The sequence below is a fragment of the Thamnophis elegans genome, chromosome Z, assembly GCF_009769535.1.
Source record: "Thamnophis elegans isolate rThaEle1 chromosome Z, rThaEle1.pri, whole genome shotgun sequence".
Classification (NCBI taxonomy): domain Eukaryota; kingdom Metazoa; phylum Chordata; class Lepidosauria; order Squamata; family Colubridae; genus Thamnophis; species Thamnophis elegans.
The window spans coordinates 75,604,730-75,625,213 of record NC_045558.1 but is presented as its reverse complement, the minus strand read 5'-3'; the positions used below and the strand labels follow the sequence as shown (position 1 = coordinate 75,625,213).

The following is a 20,484-nucleotide window of genomic DNA, read 5'->3' as shown; positions in this document are numbered from 1 at the left end:
ATTCCACTCAAGTGGATTCGTGCAGAAATGGCGGTCAGAAACCAATGATGATAAAATGGAGGGAGAGTTCCACAGTCCCTCTCCCTCTTGTAGGTCCGGAAATGCAAAAGGGGGAGGGGCAAAGGCCCAGAGTCTGAGTTGGCTGGAGTGGTTGTAGGGGGGGTAGGCGCCAGTTGAAATAGGTGACAAGTTCGCAGTCTCGTCCCCCCCACCTCTCGTCGCCAACCCAGCCAAAGGCGCTGTCGAAAAAGGTCCTCTTGAGGGGGCAGCAGATGGCAGATAGTAGATAGAAAGAGAAGGAGGGGAGGGGGAGGCCTAGAAGGACTGTGACAGCAGCAAAGGCCAGCTGCCCAATCCTGATAAGCATGGCTATAACAACTCACCACCCCTCCTCGGGGTGCCACTCCAATAACGCCCAGTCCAGGTCCAGAGGTCCAACAGGCCCAGATCAATAGGGGTCAACAGGGGTCACAAAAGAACTGTTTACTCATTTCCAATCACTTTTGGATATATGTCTCTTGCAAGACTGTTTCTAGCATCATCACTACTTTGTTGTCTTTTATATTTTTTATTTTATCTATTTTTTATTTTAAATACAAATAATACAAACATAGTACATATACATCTAAATATAAAAAGTGGGGGGAGGGCATTACAAATATTACAATGCACACCCCTGAGACCATTTTACCCCCTTATATTTCTTCTTTAACAACTAAAAGATATACAATATATGCCAATTATGCCCTTATTCCCTCCAAAATAACATATATTTTTGAGTAGGTTTATACTCTTTGCCTTCCACCAACACAGTTTTTATAAAATCCCCCCATATTTCATTATAATTGTTTGCTTTAATAATCTCTCTTTAAAATTTAATTTCTGTTGTTAATTTATTATTTGTTGCTATACTCCAGATTTCATTGTACCACTCATTTCTTTGAATATCCCAATTTCGTCCCCAATATTTAGCCGTTACTAATCTAGCTGCCATTATCAAATTTATAATCAATTCCCTTTTTGTTTCATTTATATCCTGTTTTTCCACCAGCAACAGTAATGCAATCCTCGATGACATATCTAAATTTACATTCAAAAGTGCTCTAATTTCTCTAAACACCATATTCCCGTATTTTTTGTGAACTATCACAATCCCACCACATATGTTTATATGTTTCAACCTCTTTCTTGCACCTCCAACAAATATTTGTATATTTAGTATCTATTTGATTTAATTTATGTGGTGTTAGGTACCACCTCCATATCACTTTATATCCATTTTCCTTAACTCTAACTGACATATTCATCTATACTCTTCTATTCAAAATATTTTTCCAATCATTATCATTTATTTCTCCTAAAGCTGATGCCCAAATTAATTTTAAACCTTTTGCCTGCTATTCTAATTCAATTAATATTCTATATATTTTCCCAATTCTTCCTTTGCCTATATTTCTTCATTCACCTCACATTTTTTTATAATCATTTCAAATTTTGTTAACTCTCTTTCTCCTTGAATCTTTCTTCCACTTTTATCCATTTCTCTAATTGTATTAAATTCAACCAATTTAATATCTGCTAAAATGTTCTTTAGTTTGTTATATTCTTTATCTTGTTCTTCCAGTCTTCCCATTTATACATCTGATTTTCTTTTAGTTTATTAATCCATTCTTTCAATTCAATATTAGGAAATTTCCCCATTTGCATCACCGGTGTTAAAAGAGAAATTCTTGGCATTAAGGGCATCTCTATATATTCCATAATTCTATCAATTTTTTTTAAAAAGGGATTTTGAATTTTAACAATTTTTTAAAATATCATTTTTAAATAAATATGTTTCTATAAGATCACCTATTTCCCTTAATTCTCTCAATTCTATATCCCTTCATATTAAATCTCTAGTTACTGCTATATCTGGGACCGCCTTGAATTGATTAGCTGCCCAATAATTTCTAACATTTGGAAGACCCAGCCCACCCTTTTTAAAGGATTCATACCATAATGCATTACCTATCCTTACTCTCTTATACCCATTACAATACACCTCCAGCAACCTCTATATTTGCTTTAATTCTTGATCCAAAAATTTAATTGGGATCATCCAAAACAAAAAATTAATTTTGATAAAACTTTCATTTTTATCATTGAAATTCTTCCAAACCATGATAACTTTACTTTCTTATATTGATCTATTTTATTTTTTATGTCTTTCTTTAACTTTTCATAATTTATTTTCTTTAACTCTTGAATATTTTTTGGAATGTCCCTAATTGCATTTGCCAAAAGCTCCATCAATAATGCAAAAACTAAATTAAGGAAATAAATTAAGATTTGACTGAAGGAGCAGGATTACTCTGCAAGTCTGATTCTGGATTGATTGAAATCAATATTGGCTTAGCATTATGAGCCCATAGTTATTGATTGCATTTCTGCAAGGACTTTCCCAATATATATATTGACTTTTTGTTACTTTTAACATGCCAAAGTAGCTGAAAGAACATTGATTTGATCTATAAATAGAAATTCTATGTATGATACTTATTCATATATGATACTCTTCTGGATGTTGATTTGTCAGGATGAACTAGGAAGTTGATTAAGATCAAGCCTGGCTAGTACTTGTATAGAAAGCTTCCTGGGAATATCAAGAAATATCCATGCTAATCTTGGAAAAAGAAAATAACAACTCCGCATTTCCCTGTTGTTGCCAAAGAAATTGCATAACATGTCCACAAAGTTTCCAGGAGTTGAGCTCAACTTAAAGATGATTTTGCTTACTTTCCTTTCTGCATGCTTCAGCCTGTTTCTAACAACATCTCCACAATGCTATCTATAGAACATGCAATGTATCATTGTAAATGCTAATTGTGGGGAGAATAGATTGCACAAACCATGCCAGTATTCATAAAATTTATAAGTTGATGTAAAATACCAAGTAAGATGATTAAAATAAATTAAATATCTCAACACAACAGCTCTTATGTTGTTTACTGCAAGATGACATATATTTAAGAGAGATGTTATTATAGGTTTAAAACAGAATAAAATGCCCATGGGTCTTTTTTGTTTGTTTGCTAGCATTATGAATCTCAGACATGATGGATCATTAACTTTTAGGGATACTTTTTACTAGCAATGAGGAAGAACTAAAACCAAAATAAAAAAAGATCAGTAATGTGCACCAAAGAAACAATGGAGGCTTTTCTCTCATTTTTGATAGAAAGATCAGAGCATAATTTTTCAGACATAAAATGCAGTGTTTTGGCCTCTTAAGTACAGTAGCAGTTTCTTCTATTTCTCAAAACACCACAACTGGAGATTATGTTGCATTTTGCGGTAACTTTCCAGGAGAGCAAATTGTTTCTCAATGAGAATATATTTGAGAACATTTCTACCCTTTGAATTCTGACCTCCGACTGGCATTGCTTTGAAGCAGTAGTCCAATGATAATCCAATTATTCCCACTAAGATGATAAATAGTACTTAAAAACAGAAATCATAATTTAGAAAATAAAATATTTCATCTCAATTAAGAGAAAGGAAACCCTATAAAATTATATTCTATTTGAATAACTAATTTATAAATGCAATATACAGTGATACTCATTGTGAACTGGTTCCAGGAGGTGTGATCAGGTACCAAAAATGATGAGTACCAAACAAAGAACCAAACATAAGGAATAATGTAGTGAGTCACAAGGAAGCCAACAATAACAAGTTCCAGCTTGTGCATTGAGTGCAAACAAATGATGAGTATTGAGACAAACTTTTCATAGCAAAATGCATTAAGAACCAAATTTGATGAGTTTCAAAGCAGTTGAGTATCAAGGTACCACTATGATTCAGTAAACAGCAAACAACTGATTATCTTTTGACAGTCTAAAAAACAAATACATCTTGATAACTGTTACCTCACAAACAATTTTCAATTCTTGGCTAACCAGTTATTGCATATGCTATTGAAAAGAGAAGAGAAACATTAACCTATCTTCTACTTTTTAAAGCTGTTGATGCAATCTCAACAACATTTTGTGTGTTACTTTGTTTTTGTTTCAGTGCATCAGGCAGATGTATAATCATATCCATTGACAAAAGTATATGGCAAAAGTATGTAGTTAAATAAAATATTGACACATAAGTATTGATGCTTAAAATGGTTTTTAAAGGGTTTAAATGGTTTTGATTTTAAAAAATCAAACACTATATTTCATTGTTGCTGGCGTATGTAATCCTCACTTAATGATTCCAATTGGCACTGGAAAATTCATCATTAAGCAGCTGGTCATGAATGAAAAAAATCTGACCACTCCACTTAACAATAACAGTTCCGGTGATCCTGTTTAGCATGAGGACCCAGATTGTTGGGGGCAATATGCTGACTCTGTAAACTGCTTAGAGAGGACTGCAAAGTACTGTGAAGCAGAATATAAATCTAAGTGCTATTGCTATTGCTATTAAATGAGGGCAACATGGATCCCTAAATGTAATTGTGTCTTCCTGCAATTAACTTATTGCATTAAGTGAGAACACATGGAGCCTCATATAATTGTGTCTTCCTGCAACATCTCTCTTGACTTTGTTGGATGCTTGTAGGGAAGTTTGCAAATCATGACTGCAGGACACTATGGTGGCCATAAATATGAAGAGCAATCAATCATTCACCACCATCATAATTTTGAACAGTCACTGAATGAATGGTTGTTAAATAAGGACTACCTGCATTTTAATCCTAATTCAATACTTAATGTCAAACTGTTGTAATTTCTGTTTTAGGATGGCAGGTCCTGGTATGTGTACATAGTGTTAATTCTTAAGTGAAAATATGTTTGCTTTGGAACAAATGCAATGCAATGATATACATCAAATTCCATCTTGTTCTGTAATTCAGTGAAGATATGAAAAACAAAAAGAGCAATTTATATTCTGGTATTACGGAAATAAGTTTTAGGCTTCAATATTTTAGTATTATTTCTTGTGTGGACTAGCCTAATTTCTCTTTCTGGTTTCAGTTCTTTGACTTCAATGCTCTATAAATTTTCTATACTTTCTGGTAGTTCATTGTGGAAAGTAAAGAGCAGGTTTTGCCATTTCACAATATTTAATGCATGGACAAAATGTCTCACAAATTGATTATTGTTATTTTTTTGCCTTCTCTTGCTAAACCAACATAAATATTGTGAATTATAAGAAGGATGTCAGCTTTGCTGAGCCCAGAGGCCTGGAGCTGCCATTCGGGTGGGGGAAAGTTGGGCAGCTGCCAAGTCTCGTGCTTACCAGATAGAGATCTCCCTCCTCCACAAGCAGTCCAGCTGAGAACTCTATAAAGCTCTTTATAAATGACTTCCAGGAGGTTTCCACTGAGAACATTCCAGAACAGATAACTGACTGAGAACAATCCATGATTAATTGCTAGGTAGTTTTCACTCTGGATCACGAGGTGATGGGTGTGCGCATGCATGGGCGTGAGGTTTACCAAGTGCCATAGGAAGATAAACTGCATTTTCAAACTATCTCTGTGTTTGGCTGTTTTCATTAACCCTTTGGAACCTGACAGTTTGTCAGAGCCCTCACCAGAGCTTACACCAGAGCTCACACCATGGCTGAAAGTACAGTGCTTATGTTGGAGGCTGTGGACTTGCAGGAATCTGCAGTGGCAACTGATACAACTGTGCTGGAGGCTGTGTCAGGTTCAGCAGGAGAGGCACCATTGGATGTAAGGTTTAAGGACCACTCAGCACTACAGCAGAACCTCTAGAGGCCGATGTGGGCAGGCCCATACAGGAATAACAGGGGATTGGTGTCTCGGCTCACCAGTGGCTCAGAACCACAGAGGCTTTCCACCCCATGCTCTCCCGCTTACCCCTTCTGAAACCCATTTTGTCCAATGAAAGGCACAGCTCAGACAACGATTGGAGTTACTCCACGTGGTGGGCAGCCAAATCCTACAGATGCTGCAGGAAATGTTTGTGGCAGTGGACTTCCGAGATAATGGATGTGGCAGTGGTTGGAGAGATATTGTGGCAGCGTCCTGGAACATGGACTCCGACAGGTAGGGGAGTCATTGGACAGTCCAGGATAACCAGTTCAGAACGGTATGGTGCCCAAGGGGCTGCAAGGGTAAGAGATCAACAGCCCAGACTAGGGGTACCCTAAGCTGTCTGGGACATTTGTGGGAGATGAGCGGCGCAAGAGAGCTATGCACCCCATCCTCTCCTTACCCAGAGGAGGTCTCCAGCTGGTTATGGGCTCGGAGTGATGGGATACTGGCGCCCACTGGCAATACAGGCTATGTCAGCCTCTGCTTTGCTGCTGCTTCGGCTGCCATTGAAACGGGGAGGGGGGCATGGTATTTGAGAAGGGAATCGTTATGTGCTGGAGGAAGATTCTAGTCGCTGACCTGACCATCTCATTGCGCATGTGGAGGAAGGGAGTTTCCCGCCAAGGTTAACTGTCCAGCATTTCATCCTGGTGATGTTTTTTGAAGATATCTGACAGCTGGACAGAAAACACCCATCCGGCCACCCGTAACATGTTTTTGATGCAGGAGGCCGGGGCATAGAGTGGCAGTGTGCCATGAGACCAGTCCTACAGTGTCCATGAGCACATCAGGAAAAAAGGGGGATGGCCAGGAAGAGCATGAGGGGCAGCCAGGAGAAGTTACACAGGACGAGTCAACCAGTTCCTACACCAGCTGACTCCAGCCCATTGGGTGATATGCTCCACACCGGTGGAAGTGACAGGGAGGACGGTTCCGACCCGATGGAAACTAAGCCTATCAAACCTTTTGTGATACTGGTAGTGGTGGACAGGCAACGACAATGTACAGCCCTGATCAATTCAGGGTGCACTTGTTGCTTAATGAATGCCACAGTCATTGATAGTATGGGGATGGGCCTCAGGAAGTTGACTAGGCTGATCTGATTCAAACAGATGGTTGGGTTGTTATTGGGGGGGGGGGCAACCAGCCACGCATGTAACTGATCAAGTGGTATTGCAGATAGGGACTCATTGGGAGGTCCTGCATTTTGCAGTGGTTCCAAATATTACAGAGGAGATTGTACTAGGCCTGACACAGTTGGACAAATGGGTCCCCACAATATGGTTGGGTGGTGGTGGTAGTAGACATCTCAGAATAGGCCTCGGCTCTGACCTCCCTCCTCATGAGACACAAACCACGGCCCAGGGCCCAGTGGGATTGCAAGCTACAGTGCCATTGGTACATACACCTGGGGAGGAGTGATTTCCCCAGGTATATGCAGACTTAAAAGATGTATGCAGCGAAAAGGAATGTGATACCTTGCCCCCTTACCGCTCCATGGATTGTGCTGTGGAACTACTCCCTGGGGCTAAACTTCCAAAGCCCCGAATGTATTCTATGACCACGCAAGAGCTAGCAGAAATGAGGGCATACATAGAAAAGAACTTGAAAACAGGCTTTAATCAGCCAGCTAGATCAAGAGTAGCCACCCCCATTCTTTTCTGTGAGAAAAAGGATGGTGGCTTATGCCTCTGTGTTGACTTCCAGGGGATTAATGCCGTTTGTGTGGAACATCTGTACCCTCTCCCTTTAATGAAGGACATGCTGGCTAGGTTAGCAAAGGGACGCATATTCACAAAATCAGATCTTAGGGAGGTGTACTATAGGGTACCCGTTCGGACTGGTGATGAATGGAAGACAGCCTTCAATTGTCCTCTAGGCAGTTACCAGTTCCGGGTTATGCCCTTCGGACTGCAAGGAGCCCCAGCAGTGTTCATGCAGGTAATTAACAAGGTGCTGAATGAGCATCTGTATCAAGAGGTACTCGTCTATTTAGATAATATCCTTATGTATACCAAGACCATGGACGAACATGTAATTCTTGTATGTCAAGTGCTTAAAATAGCAATAGCAGATTTTTATATACCGCTTCATAGGGCTTTCAGCCCTCTCTAAGCGGTTTACAGAGTCAGCATATTGCCCCCAACAACAATCTGGGTCCTCATTTTACCCACCTCGGAAGGATGGAAGGCTGAGTCAACCCTGAGCCGGTGAGATTTGAACCGCTGAGCTGCTGATCTAGCAGTCAGCTGAAGTAGCCTGCAGTGCTGCATTTAACCACTGCGCCACCTCGGCTCTTGGAAGCACATTTATACATCAAATTGTCTAAATGTGAGTTCCACAGGATGCAACTGGATTACCTTGGGTTCTGTATTTCACCTAAAGGGGTTGAAATGGACCCCGTGAAGGTAAGGCAGTGTTGGACTGGCAGGCTCCTAAAACCCGCAAGCAGTTGCAGATTTTTTTAGAGTTTGCCAATTTCTATCACCAGTTCATCCCGTCCTTTGCCCAAATGGCCTTTCCATTAACCAACCTCTTACGTACAAAACAACTCATGATGAACCCTTGACCAGGGAGTCTGGTTGTGTGGACAACAGTAAGCTTTTGAGTGTCTAAATCCTTGTTTGCACAAGAGCCAGTACGGAAACTCCAGATCCCACTAAAACATTTGTGGTTCAGGCAGATGCCAGCGATGTGGCAGTGGTCGCAGTCCTCTTACAAAAGAACAATGAAGGAGCCCTACAGCCGTGTGCCTATATCTCGAGAAAGTTGACAGGGACCAAATGCAACTGGCCATTTGGAGAAGGAGGTGTTCACGAACTGGTGAGCCCTGTTGACATGGTGGCATTTACTAGAAGGGGGAGGGATACCCTTTGAGGCCTGGATGGACCATAAGAATTTGGAAGCCCTCCAGACCCCACGAAGATTGTTGCCAAAACAAGTTAGATGGGCCTTATATTTCTGGTGATTCAACTTCCAATTAAAATATATATCAGGGTGGCAAAAACCTCTCAGCCGATGCCCTCTCCCGCAACCCACAATATTGTGATAAAAGGGAGGATCTAGTGCAGGCTATCATTCCAACATCACAGCCTAGGGTGTTAGCCACTCAACAGACCCCACTGGCACCAAACCTGTATACCCAGGGGGAGGACCTCTCTAGAGCAATCCACGCAGTACTTCCTCTGGACCAGTGGTTTCAGGGAAATCAAACTTTATTAACACAGTGAGAGGGCTTTGCCTGGAAGGGGTTGAAGTTATATGTACCAAATGTGGTACGGGTAGCAGTGCTTTGGCGCCGCCACAACATTTGCTCAGCTGGACATTTTGAGTTCCTCAAGATTCTGCATTTAACGAATCACCAGTTCTAGTGGCCCCACATGAAGAGGGACATAGAAGAATCTATAAGGAGTTGTGTTGTTTGCACTTCCATGAAGTCCTGGCCTGGCCGGTCTCCTGGTCTTTTACAGCAAGTGGCAGATCCGATTCATTCATGGGAACAGATAGCCATGGACTTCATGGATTTACCGGACAGCCAAGGGAACAAGGTCATTTGGACGATAATAGGCTGTTCTCCAAGCAGGTTCATTTTGTAGTGTGTACCAGCTTTCCATCTGCTAGGAAGCTGGCCAAACTGTTTATTGCCCATGTCTATAGACTCCATGGCATCCCCAAACTGATAATTTCAGACATGGGAGTGCAATTTATTGCCCGGTTCTGGTGTAGATTTGTGGCGATGGTGGGGTCTTCACAGGGAGTTTATACAGCCTTCCACTCCATAACAATGATGCCATGGAGAGGGCAAATGCAATTATGGAGCACTATTTAAGGTGTTATATTCAGTACCAACAGACCAATTGAGCAGAACTCCTCCCCTTTGCAGAAGTTGCATATAACAATGCAGTGCACAAAAGTATGAGTTTTACCCCATTTCATGGGGCTACAGGGAGGGAGTTCATCCCAATTCCAGAGTGTCCCCAAATGCGCCCAGATGATATGACCTTTCAGAAGGGGATAGCCCGGATGCAAAAAATTAGAAAGTGGTGAGGAATGTGTTCCGTCACTCTTTTGCCACATATAAAAAGAATGCCAACAAAAGGCGGAAAGCCAGAGGTTATACCTCTCCACTAAATATCTCAGGCTGTCGTTGCCATGTAAGAAACTTGGGCCCAAATTCATTGGGCCTTTCCCAATCATGTGAGTTATTTTTTTATAAAAAATTTTATTAGTTTTATTACAGAAAAAACACAAAAAGAAAAGCATCAACTTTCATTACATCTTGTAGAAAGCGTATCCATCGGTCACAAGTACATTTCGTGCGTTCTATCCACAATCACATATATTCCATTCAGTTTAAATTGTATATGTTAAAATTTTATATATTTTACTATCACCATACCACAATTTTCATTTAGTTAAGATTTCAAAAACATAGCCACCTGTTGGCATTTTCCCCCTTCCCCCAGATCCAGTCCATCTGCCATATCTTTATATCTTTATAACATATTCTAAGAAAAAGAAAAAGTCAATTAGTAGGACATCTAACATTTCCTCTCTCTAACATATATTTTTTATTATTATTATAGTTAACTAGTGGTTATTTACATTTTTCTCTCCTCTCCACAGACGCAAAAAGCAACAATATCTAAACAACAATCTATTTATATGTGTTAACAAAATGACCATTTAAAATCTAAGACAATATAAAAAGAAAAGGAGAAATTTCTAGTTGATAATCACCAAAGTATATGTTAACCTTCCCTTTTATTTTTATAGTTAAAAGACTGGAAAAAAAACAATTGTTTGCCATTTCTAATCCAGAGCAGGAAATCTTCTAGTAACAGTCCAATAAGTGTCAAATTCGCCACTTTATTCTTACTTTGAGGACTAGTTGTTATTTTTTTTTTTAAGAAAAAAGGTTTCTCAACACGGATCTTCTGAAAGTAAAAAAAGAAAAAAACCTCACCAGATGGAATGCTTTCTCTTCGTCTCTTCCTTCAGGAGCCGTCTCCGACTATGCCAGCCTGGGGGCTGCCTGTTTGTCCTCAGTTGGAAGCACTACCCTTGGGTCAGACAGGGACTTTGCAATGTCCCTGTGACCAGCAAGGCTTTGGCTTCCCTGTCACCATCTCTTCAGGATGGTTTAGGTCCTACCGGACCGTCCAAAGACAAAAGTTTCATCGACGGACTCGGACTGTTGGGTCCGTACGATGCGTCGTCATGACGTTGGCTCCTCCCTTCTCAATCATGTGAGTTATTAACTCTGTCACAATGCAGCTAAGGCTCTTCCCCCCCCCCCTGACTGGAGAAAACATCCAGTTTTCCTCTGCAGCCTGCTCCGATCAATTCAGGCATCTGATATCACAGGAGACCCGATACGGCCGCCAGCCCCAATTACTGTAGATGGGGAATAGCACTATGTAGTGCAAGATATACTATATACCAGGTGACACAGAGGGCGATTACAATACCTTGTTTTATAGAAAGCTTATCCCCTGTCGGAGGCATCATGGGTTCATAGTAAGGAGTGTAGAATGCCCACCAGGTAGCGAGATTCCACCACAGACATCCCACAAAACCAGGGGGAGGGGTCCTTCGGCTCCTAACTGATAGTAATTTTTACCTCCCCAGATGCTGTCTTCATGGTAGAGGGGCCACATGTCAGCTCCAGCGAGCCCAGAGGCCCGGAGCTGCCATTCAGGGGGGGAAACTGGGTGAGCTGCCAAGACTCATGCTTACCAGATAGAGATCTCCTCCACCACAAGCAGTACAGCTGAGAACTCTACAAAGCTCTTCATGACTGACTGCTGGGAGGTTTCCACTAAGAACATTCCACAACAGATAACCAACTGAGAACAATTCATGATTGATTGCTGGGTGGTTTTCACTCTGGGTCATGAGGTGATGAGTGTGTGTGCTGGCAGGGCCTGCAGGGCTTGCTTTTTTTCCAGCCAGTCTTGTTGTGACGCTTTCGACTTCTCCTGTTGCAATTTTTTTTCAATAATGTTATAATACAGTAACTTGGCTTTCTTTCTGAGACCAATCTTGTTATTGAGTTCTTTAATAACTAACATTTCTGTACTGGAGCCAAAATTTAATATAAAGCATGTTAAAAGATGCTAGTAGATAATTTTCTTCCAGGAAAGAATGTTCTTGGTCTGTAGCTGAATCTGAAAAATGATTATGTTTTTTATTGTTTAAATCCCTTCTATTTCTTCTTTTATGAAAATGTGTATTCAGAAGAGAAATATGTACCATCTTTGTTGTATATTGGCTCCTTATAACTAATACCTATATCATCTTGTGATTCACTTTCAATTTATTATCTTCCATGCAATTAAGTACTGGCAGAAAGCCACACTTTACCTGAAGATTGTTACCTTATCCATCTCCAAATATCCTGGTCACATACCCCCAGCATTTTCATATTGTTAGTAACAAGCGTTGTTCATAAAATTTAGGCAAAGAAACATAATAAGTTGAGTTTTGAAGAATAGCTCTTTTCGTCTGTCTCCAAGTGACACCATCAGAAGTCTATCTGATTAAACTATCAAGAAAAATACCATGCTTGATATTATTAAAAGCTGCTAATAGGTCAAAAACACTAGCATTCAGGTTTTCTAAATTATCTAGCAAGCCATTCAAGACAGTTTCGCTGAAAATTTCATTGGAAATCAGCTTGGGTCAAGATGTTCTGATTCCTGCTTCAGTTACTATACTTCCTAGTTATGAATCTAGTTTATCTCGGCATCTATGCAAATTATTACAACATAATATATTCATTAGAAAATTAAATAAGAAATGTGTAGCTATTAATCTGATGTTAATTCTAGATGATGATGCTATTTCAATGGTTTTGCATTCACTCACTATTCTATTCTGATTTTTGTTAATATTTGATATTTCTAAATGTAATGCTTTTATTAAAAAGAATTGATTGAATATTATTATTTTCATTTCAGTTTTCTGCCTGATTATATCAGTGGAGACTTTGACTCTATTTTACCTGAAGTAAGAGAATATTATATAGAGAAGGTAAGTAAATTCTTAAAAAGAGGTAAAGGCTTTCTCTAGTAGCATAAACTCTGTTTATTTATTGACTGAAGCACAGAGAAATTTACATGGAGAAGACCCAGGACAGATAGATAGAAAACTATTATTAAGAGAAAGAAAGGGGTAAAGTTGCATTTAAAGTATTTATCTTGTTTAAAGCAAAGGAAACTTAAAAGATTCATTTCTTGATTAATAATAATTACTCATAAGCTCACAGCAGAAACACTCTTTGGACATCATGGGTTTTAATTTGGTCCAAAAGGGGCAGGACCTCAACGTGCCACTTTAAATGCCAAAGATTTAACATTGACCAGGAGCTCAGGAGCTAGGTAAGTCATTTGTTAAGCACAATGGTAGAGATCCAATTCAGAGTAGTATTTGGAATAGATTGCATTGAAACAACATTTTAGCTTTTATTCTTCCTTACTTCACAAAATTAGAGTGAGAGAAATAGAATGGAAATTAGAAAGTATGGAGGATGCTCAGCCAAAATTCACAGGAAATACAAAGCTGTTTCAGCAACCACCTGTCATTACCTTTGGTCAGTGGCTACTGTTCTTAATCTTTGAACACGAGTTATGTATTTCTGTTTAGTGGCCTTATATTGTAAATTTCCAAAAACATATATCATTTAATATGCACATCCATATTTTCTTAATAATATCTGTGGAAACCTCTCTTCAGATATTGTTGATTTATGTTAAAATTGAGACACACAATTTATCTTATCTGTTATCTCAGGTCCTGTTCTGAGAATAAGAAATAAAAATATTTCTTTAAATCTTGTAATAAAAATAGTATTGAATTCTGTTTCATGAGAATGGAAAAGAGAACAGATTATTTAAAACCACTAACTTTTAATTAGAAAAAAAAACATTACTGTTAGAAATCAGTTAATTCATTTCACATCAAATAAGCAGAAAATGATTTTTTCCTTCCTTCCTTCCTTCCTTCCTTCCTTCCTTCCTTCCTTTGTCTCTCTCCATTCTTTCTTTCTCTCTTTCTCTCTTTGTCTCTTTTCTCTCTCTCTCTCTTCCTTCCTTTTCTCTTTCTCTCTTACTCTTTCTCTTTCTTTCTCTCTTCCCCCCCCCCCCACATCTCTGTCACACACACACATCCCTTCCAGTTAGCAATAATTTATGTTTTGCCAGCTGGGAGGCTGGCAAAGAAGCCTCACTATCCATTTAAAACAAACCCTATCACTCTACGCACATTTAACTGGAGTGAGTGGAATGGGAGTGATTTTCATGGGGGCAGAAGAGGGACTCGGCACTTGGCATCAAAGGCTTCACTCCTGAGACATCCCCATCTTCCTACCTGTATTCGTAGGCATTGAAAGTCTGAAAATACCAACCCCCGCATTTTCATGAGGGCAAGTAGCTCCTCAAATTGCATCAGGGAATCGGGCCAACGGGCAGTGATGACTGGAAAGGAGAGACATTTCGCTTTCAGGGCTCCTTATTTGCTCAGCTCCCAGGAGGGTTAGATGGTGGCGGTGGTAGTTCCTGGGGAGTGAAGTCATTGTGGTCATTGTCTCCCCTGAGCTGCCTGCCGAGTCTCTGAGGTACCTCTCACTTACAGGAGGAGGAGGAGGGGCGGCGTAAAGCAGCGCTACCTTAAACCAAAGCCTCTGAGTAACTGGGAAAAAAAGCCGTGCTTGGAACCTGCTGAAAACTGCTGCTTGAAAAGCACGGCTTTCTTTCCCAGTTACTCAGAGGCTTTGGTTTAAGGTGGCGCTTCTTTATGCTGCCCCTCCTCCTCCTGCTGCATTAGATTTCTTTTCTTCCAGAATAGCAGGAGGGAAAAAAATCCCACCTCACCTCCAAGGTCCAATACTACAGCTCTGCAAGAAGAGTGGGGGGAGATGGGGGACTTCTGCTTGCCAGCGGGGATTACTGGGTCTTGACTGCCTCATGCAAGTACTGTAGGTGTGTCATTCCTCTCTCAAACACACACAAACCATTTCCCTCATGTCTGCCACTGAAAGTTCTCAAAGAGAAGAAAGTGTAAGGACTCCTGCCTTGGGAAGGGGTTGGATAGATTACCTCCATGTTCCCTTGCATCGCTCTATGTTCTCTGTCCCATTTAGTCACAAACAGCCCCATTCACTTTGAAGTTGGTCGCAAACTCTACTCTTCCCACCTACACTCTGGTCCCACCCAAGGAGGCGAGCTATGGGGTGGGGGAAAGAGGGAGTCTTTGGCTCCGTGTCTCTCAATCTTCCCTGCTTCAGACCTGCGCATCCAGCACAACCAACCTCCCTGCCTCACCCGGGACTTTGCCTTTCTTGGGTGGGCGGGCGGGGGCTGCACCAGGGAGGCAGCAGTTGTCTGTCCTGGAGCTGAGGGTGAAGGAGCAGCCAGTGCTCGGACCAGCCAAGTTCGGTGGACTTGGCTCCCCCCGCGCCCTGACTTTTGATGCTGAACCTTCAGTCCTCCCCCCCCCCCCGCAGTCTTTGGGCACCAAAGGTGCCGGGCGAGGTTGTGCAAGTGCCTGCTGCCCTGCCCGGCTCCTGCGACAGAGGGCGAGAGAGAAGTGGCGGCTGGAATGAGGTCCACCATGGTCTCTGGCTCTTCCCCAGAGGATCCCATGACAGGGATCCTCCTTCGGGTCCGCTGTTTCTCTAGGTGAGCCAGGCGGAGTGGACTTCTTCCAACTGCAGAGTCCTCCACTCCTGTTCCTTCCTCTGCTGTGGAAGAAGCCCATGTTTCCTTCTCTTTGTCAGCTGCCTTGTTTCCAATGGGGGGAGAAATCCATGCATGTGAGGGAAGAGAAGGCCAAGCTTCTGCTACAGACTGCCTTTCCTCCCCCCCCCCCCCCATTGTCAAAGGCAGCTGTCAAAGAGAAGGAAGCTGGGACTTCTTCCACAGCTGAGGAAGGAACAGGAATGGAGGACTCAGCGGTTGGAAGAAGCCCGCTCTACGAGGCTCTCCCAGGGCTCTGCGCCCTCCAGAAACAGCAGGGCTGAAGGAGTGTCCCTGTCGCGGGATCATTTGGGGAAGGGCCAGGGACCTTGTTCCAGCTGCCACTTCTCTCTCACCCTGTTGTTGCGTCAAGCCCCTGGTAAATTCTTGCCTGTCCTGTGCCACTTAGCATGCCTGCCTGTTTAGTTGTATACTCTTGTTAGTGCGCTGATTGCATTCTAAATACCCCATCAATCTTCCGATGTAACATTTAACCATTCCTGCTGCTAATGAGATGAGTTCTGGTATTGATGGGAGGGGGAATTTAATTTCTAAAACAACAAATGCTATGTATTGGATACAGAAACGACCCTCATACTGATGGTCTTGTCTGCATCCAATACTCAATCTTACACAGGAAAAGACCCGAATACAACAAGATCAGCATGCATACATATATACATACACACACACACACACACACACACACATATATACACATACAAACACACACACACACACACACACATTTTTTCATTCATAGGCATATTGTTTTCCAAAGGTGGAGCTTGTCTTCTTTTACTATCAATAGTAGTAATAGTACTAATAGCAGTTTAAGGAAGCAAACCTTAATAAAGGCAATTGACAAGGGAATAAAGATCTTGCATACCTATTGTACAATATCTAACAGCACACTTTTGTGCTTGCAACAATTAGCTGGCTTAATTAAGGCAGAAGGATCTTTTCTGACCACTTACTAGTTAAGCTTGGAAAAGCACTTTTTGTTAAATTATCAGGTTCCTGAAAAAAATACTGGGGAGCAGATGCAAAGAAATAGTGAGATATGGATTAGCAGCTGATATTATGTATATATTCTGCAGTGATGTATGACATTCCTGTTTTCTTTAGCCTCTGGTCATCCTGGAAATGCATAGCAGAAGCGCCTGTGGAAGCAAACAGGGGAGAAAGTGTCCACAGTATGCTAGCCTTGTAACATTCACATGGCTGACAGGAATAGCTCTGTATGCCACAATATAGAATATGAATTCTGTACTCTGTATTCCAAATTCATGAGTTTTGTTAGTAGGACTAATCTTCTGCTCACTTAGTTAAAACAATTCCCATTGAGTCCATTGAGGTTTATTTTTCTTTATTAGAATATCATACATTTCTGCCTTGCTTGATTAGTTGGGGATCATTTCAATTTCAAAAAATATGAAACAAAGTTTTCAACAAACTTGCTATGAAACTACAGCCACGGATACCTTAGTGTTGATAAACAGTTTATAAAGAGATTTTCAGGAGCAATATATTTTTAGAATGAAACAGCATGGGGTCCATCATTGAACCCCTAAATACTTAATCAGGCTACTTGTCTTTGTCTAATTCTAAAACCTAAAAATCAAAAACTCTGCTTATGCACTTTCACCTAACGAACAAGAACAAGGAACATATTATTTTGATTGAAACGCAGGAAACGCTTTTCGCAAGTAGGAGAGAACTTAACCACAATATCTTAGTCATAGGCACAGCTCATGCCAAGGCAAAGTTCATCTTGTAAACAAGCTATAGGTTAACCATATTTTTAGCAATATATCTGGGTGGCATTCTGACATTTTCCTTTTTCTGCATGAGTAACCAAGATTCACTTCTCTTTTAGCTTTACTTTACTTCCCTATTGTGGTTTGGAAATCATGTATTGTAATTTTCCTTAAATATTTGTAATTTTACCCGAAATAACTTTGTGCTGATTTAGGTGAGAAGATGACCTGTATTAGTGCACGCCTATATGACGTCTGTATGATTTGTAATAACCATTTCAAAGGTATAAAACCTCTGTCAAAATGTACCTAAAATCAGATCAGTTAGGTGCAAATCTACTGGTCTCTTGGATGCATCCAATAAACCTTTCTTTTCTGGACAAAGGCAATTGTCTCCTATTCTTACGTAAGTAGAAAGGCAGACCCTGTTTTTGCCATTACATTTCTTGGCGAGCCAGCCAGGAGACGATAGGGTCTTTGGGGACCCTCTGGGACCCCTAACCCGGGGGGCTGGGGGCTCATCGGGTCAGGAACCTCTCTGGCGCCAAACGGACCTTTTGTTCCGAGGGAATTTCCCGACAGCGAGGAGAACCCAGCCTCGGCGGTTAGCAGGTCTCAAGAGCCTTGGAGAACCAGAGGAGAAAGGAGGAACGAGACTGGCCAGCACCGGAGGAGGAAAGCCACAGAAAACAGGCAAGTAATTGTGGGCTTTCTATTTAAGACCCGGTTTTTCTTTTTAAACCGGAGAGTGAGGTCTGATCCACCTTGCTAGGTATAAAGGTTTTGGGAATTGGACTGTCCAGAATATATGTATGTATTTAAAAGGTTAAAGTGTTAAGAATTGTGTTATTCAGTATTTGGAAAATTATGGGTGGAGGAAGTAGTAGTCAGACTCCTCTGGATTCTATGTTAAAGCATTTTAAAGAAGGATTTATGAGTCAGGATTATGGAATTGTGTGGAGTAAACATGAGCTTAGGAGGTTTTGTGAATTAGAATGGCCCAGATATGACATTGGGTGGCCTGAAATAGGTACCTTTGATCCTCACTTAGTTTTAAAAGTCCATAGGTTGGTGTTTGATCCTAAGATAGGGAGCTTAGCTCAGGCTCCATATATAGATGTTTGGAAGAAATTGGTTAATCAACCCCCAGCTTGGTTAAAGAAATGTAAACAACAATGTATTCTTATGGCTGTCAGAGTTACAGACCCCAAAAGTCCTAAGCAGAGACCACCAGTCTTGGCTAGTGCACCAGAAGAATTGCCACAACCCCCTCCATATGTTGCACCTAGAGGGGTCAATTTGCCAGTCACACCGCAATCCTTGTCCCTGACTTATACCAGAAGAACTACACCCAGCACGGGGGGGTCCACAAGCCAGTTACCTATTGAAGGAATTGAGCAGGGATTAGATGCTGTCCTTACTAGCATGGAACAGATAAGATATAAAGGAGAGAAAGAAGAAAAAGCTCCTATAAGTTCCCCCGACACCATGGGACCAGAGTTTTGGGAAAAGAAGGAGGAAGAGATGGACCAATTGTTGGGAGCTGTGGGTGGAGAAGTGGAACCAGTGTCAGCCAGAACCAGAGCAAAGACAGAGACTGTTTTTACAGCACCTCTCAGACGAGTTGACCAATTCTTAGTAAACCCAGATGACCCCTCCCAAGTTTCAACAGGGTCGTTGTTTCAGCATGTTCCTTTTACCACCTCTGATTTGCTTAATTGGAAAATGCACTATGGGCCTTATAGTGCTAAACCAAATGAAGTGGCAGAATTGGTAAAAACTATTGTGGATACTCATCATCCAACTTGGCTAGATTTACAACAACTTATGGCAACACTTTTCAATGCTGAAGAAAGGGAGAAAATCAGGAATGCAGTGTCTAATATTTTAAAACCAGATGTCCCAGCACGTACCACCTTAGCAGACTTTATTGAACAGCGTTTCCCCTCAAAAGATCCTAACTGGAGTCCTTATGATTCGCATCAATTGAACTTGTTGCTCAATTATCAACAGTTGATCATAAAAGCTGTGCGCATGGCAGGAAAGCCTGCAACAAACATGTCGAAGCCAAGTTTAATAACCCAGGAAGCTACTGAAAGTCCAGAGGCTTTTTATTCTAGGCTGGTTGAAGCATATCAGATGTATACACCTATCGACCCCACCCTTCCTGAAAATGCTCGCATGCTAGCAATGGCTTTTATTTCACAATCAGCTCCAGACATAAGGCATAAGCTTCAAAAGTTGGAAGGAGCGTTGGGAAAACCCCTTAGTGAACTCATGGAAGTTGCCAGGAAGACATTTGTCAACAGGGATTTGTTGGAGGAGAGGAAAAAAGATAAGCAGATGAAGAAAAAAGCAGAATTGCTAGCCACCGCTTTAATGACTGTGCCGGGGGGACATAGAGGAAGTAGGGAGAGAACTATAGTCCCCTCATTAGGTCAAAATCAGTGTGCCATTTGTCACAGGTATGGGCACTGGAAAAGAGATTGTCCCAGAAGAGAAGGAATTGAGAGAAGGGAGATTGAACAGCCAAGAGTAACTAGAAATCCTACCCCTTTGCCAAGAAATTTCTCTCTTAGCCGACCCAACACCTTCAGGGGACGTGGAACAATCAGGAAGCCCATTAACAGCCTGCGAAAGGGAGAGGCAAAGAGATTTTCCCCCAACACTCCTTTGATTGGTTTGGCAGAAGCTGAGGAGTGGGATTGACGGGGCAGTGTAGGTTCAATTAGCCTCCCCGAACCTATGGTCTGTCTGAATGTGGGGGGCAAAGAAGTTTCTTTCCTTGTAGATACAGGAGCAACCCGTTCAGTATTAACTCAACCTTTGGGACATATTTCTTCTCAATCTATCAACATTCAAGGGGCAACAGGAAAACCACAAACCCAGCCACTTTTAGAGCCTCTATTATGCACAACGGGAGGAAAAACATTGACTCACCAGTTCGTATATTTGCCCAGCTGCCCGCTTCCACTTCTGGGTAGAGATTTGCTTTGCAAACTTCGAGCACAGATATTTTTTGATGAAAAGGGATCCGTAGGAGTAAAATATGGAAATGTGAACTTAGAAGTTCCTCGGGAAGAGGCTTGGAGAATCATGGTGGTGCAGGAAGTCTCAGGAGACAAATGGAGGGAGTTCCGGGTTCCTGAGCTGTGGGCGGAAGATAACC

At 41.3% G+C, this 20,484-nt stretch overlaps 2 protein-coding genes across 5 annotated transcripts in view; both read left to right on the top strand.

The window, feature by feature from the left end:
• The window catches only part of TPK1 (thiamin pyrophosphokinase 1), a 392,033-nt gene that overhangs the window by 206,061 nt on the left and 165,488 nt on the right, over window positions 1-20,484 (top strand). For all 4 annotated transcript variants that reach the window (XM_032234581.1, XM_032234582.1, XM_032234579.1 and 1 more), the window contains one exon: window positions 12,781-12,853. In XM_032234581.1, the coding sequence (XP_032090472.1) occupies window positions 12,781-12,853 (73 nt within the window). The remainder of the gene's footprint in view (window positions 1-12,780; window positions 12,854-20,484) is intronic.
• On the top strand, window positions 17,413-20,240 carry LOC116520404. The gene has a single exon (XM_032234578.1). It carries the CDS (start codon window positions 18,183-18,185, stop codon window positions 20,022-20,024), a length of 1,842 nt encoding a protein of 613 aa, XP_032090469.1. The 5' UTR covers window positions 17,413-18,182; the 3' UTR covers window positions 20,025-20,240.

Bases quoted from the DNA above. Each gene is read 5' to 3' on its own strand.
- LOC116520404 (XM_032234578.1), top strand. From the start codon at position 18,183: ATGGGTGGAGGAAGTAGTAGTCAGACTCCTCTGGATTCTATGTTAAAG.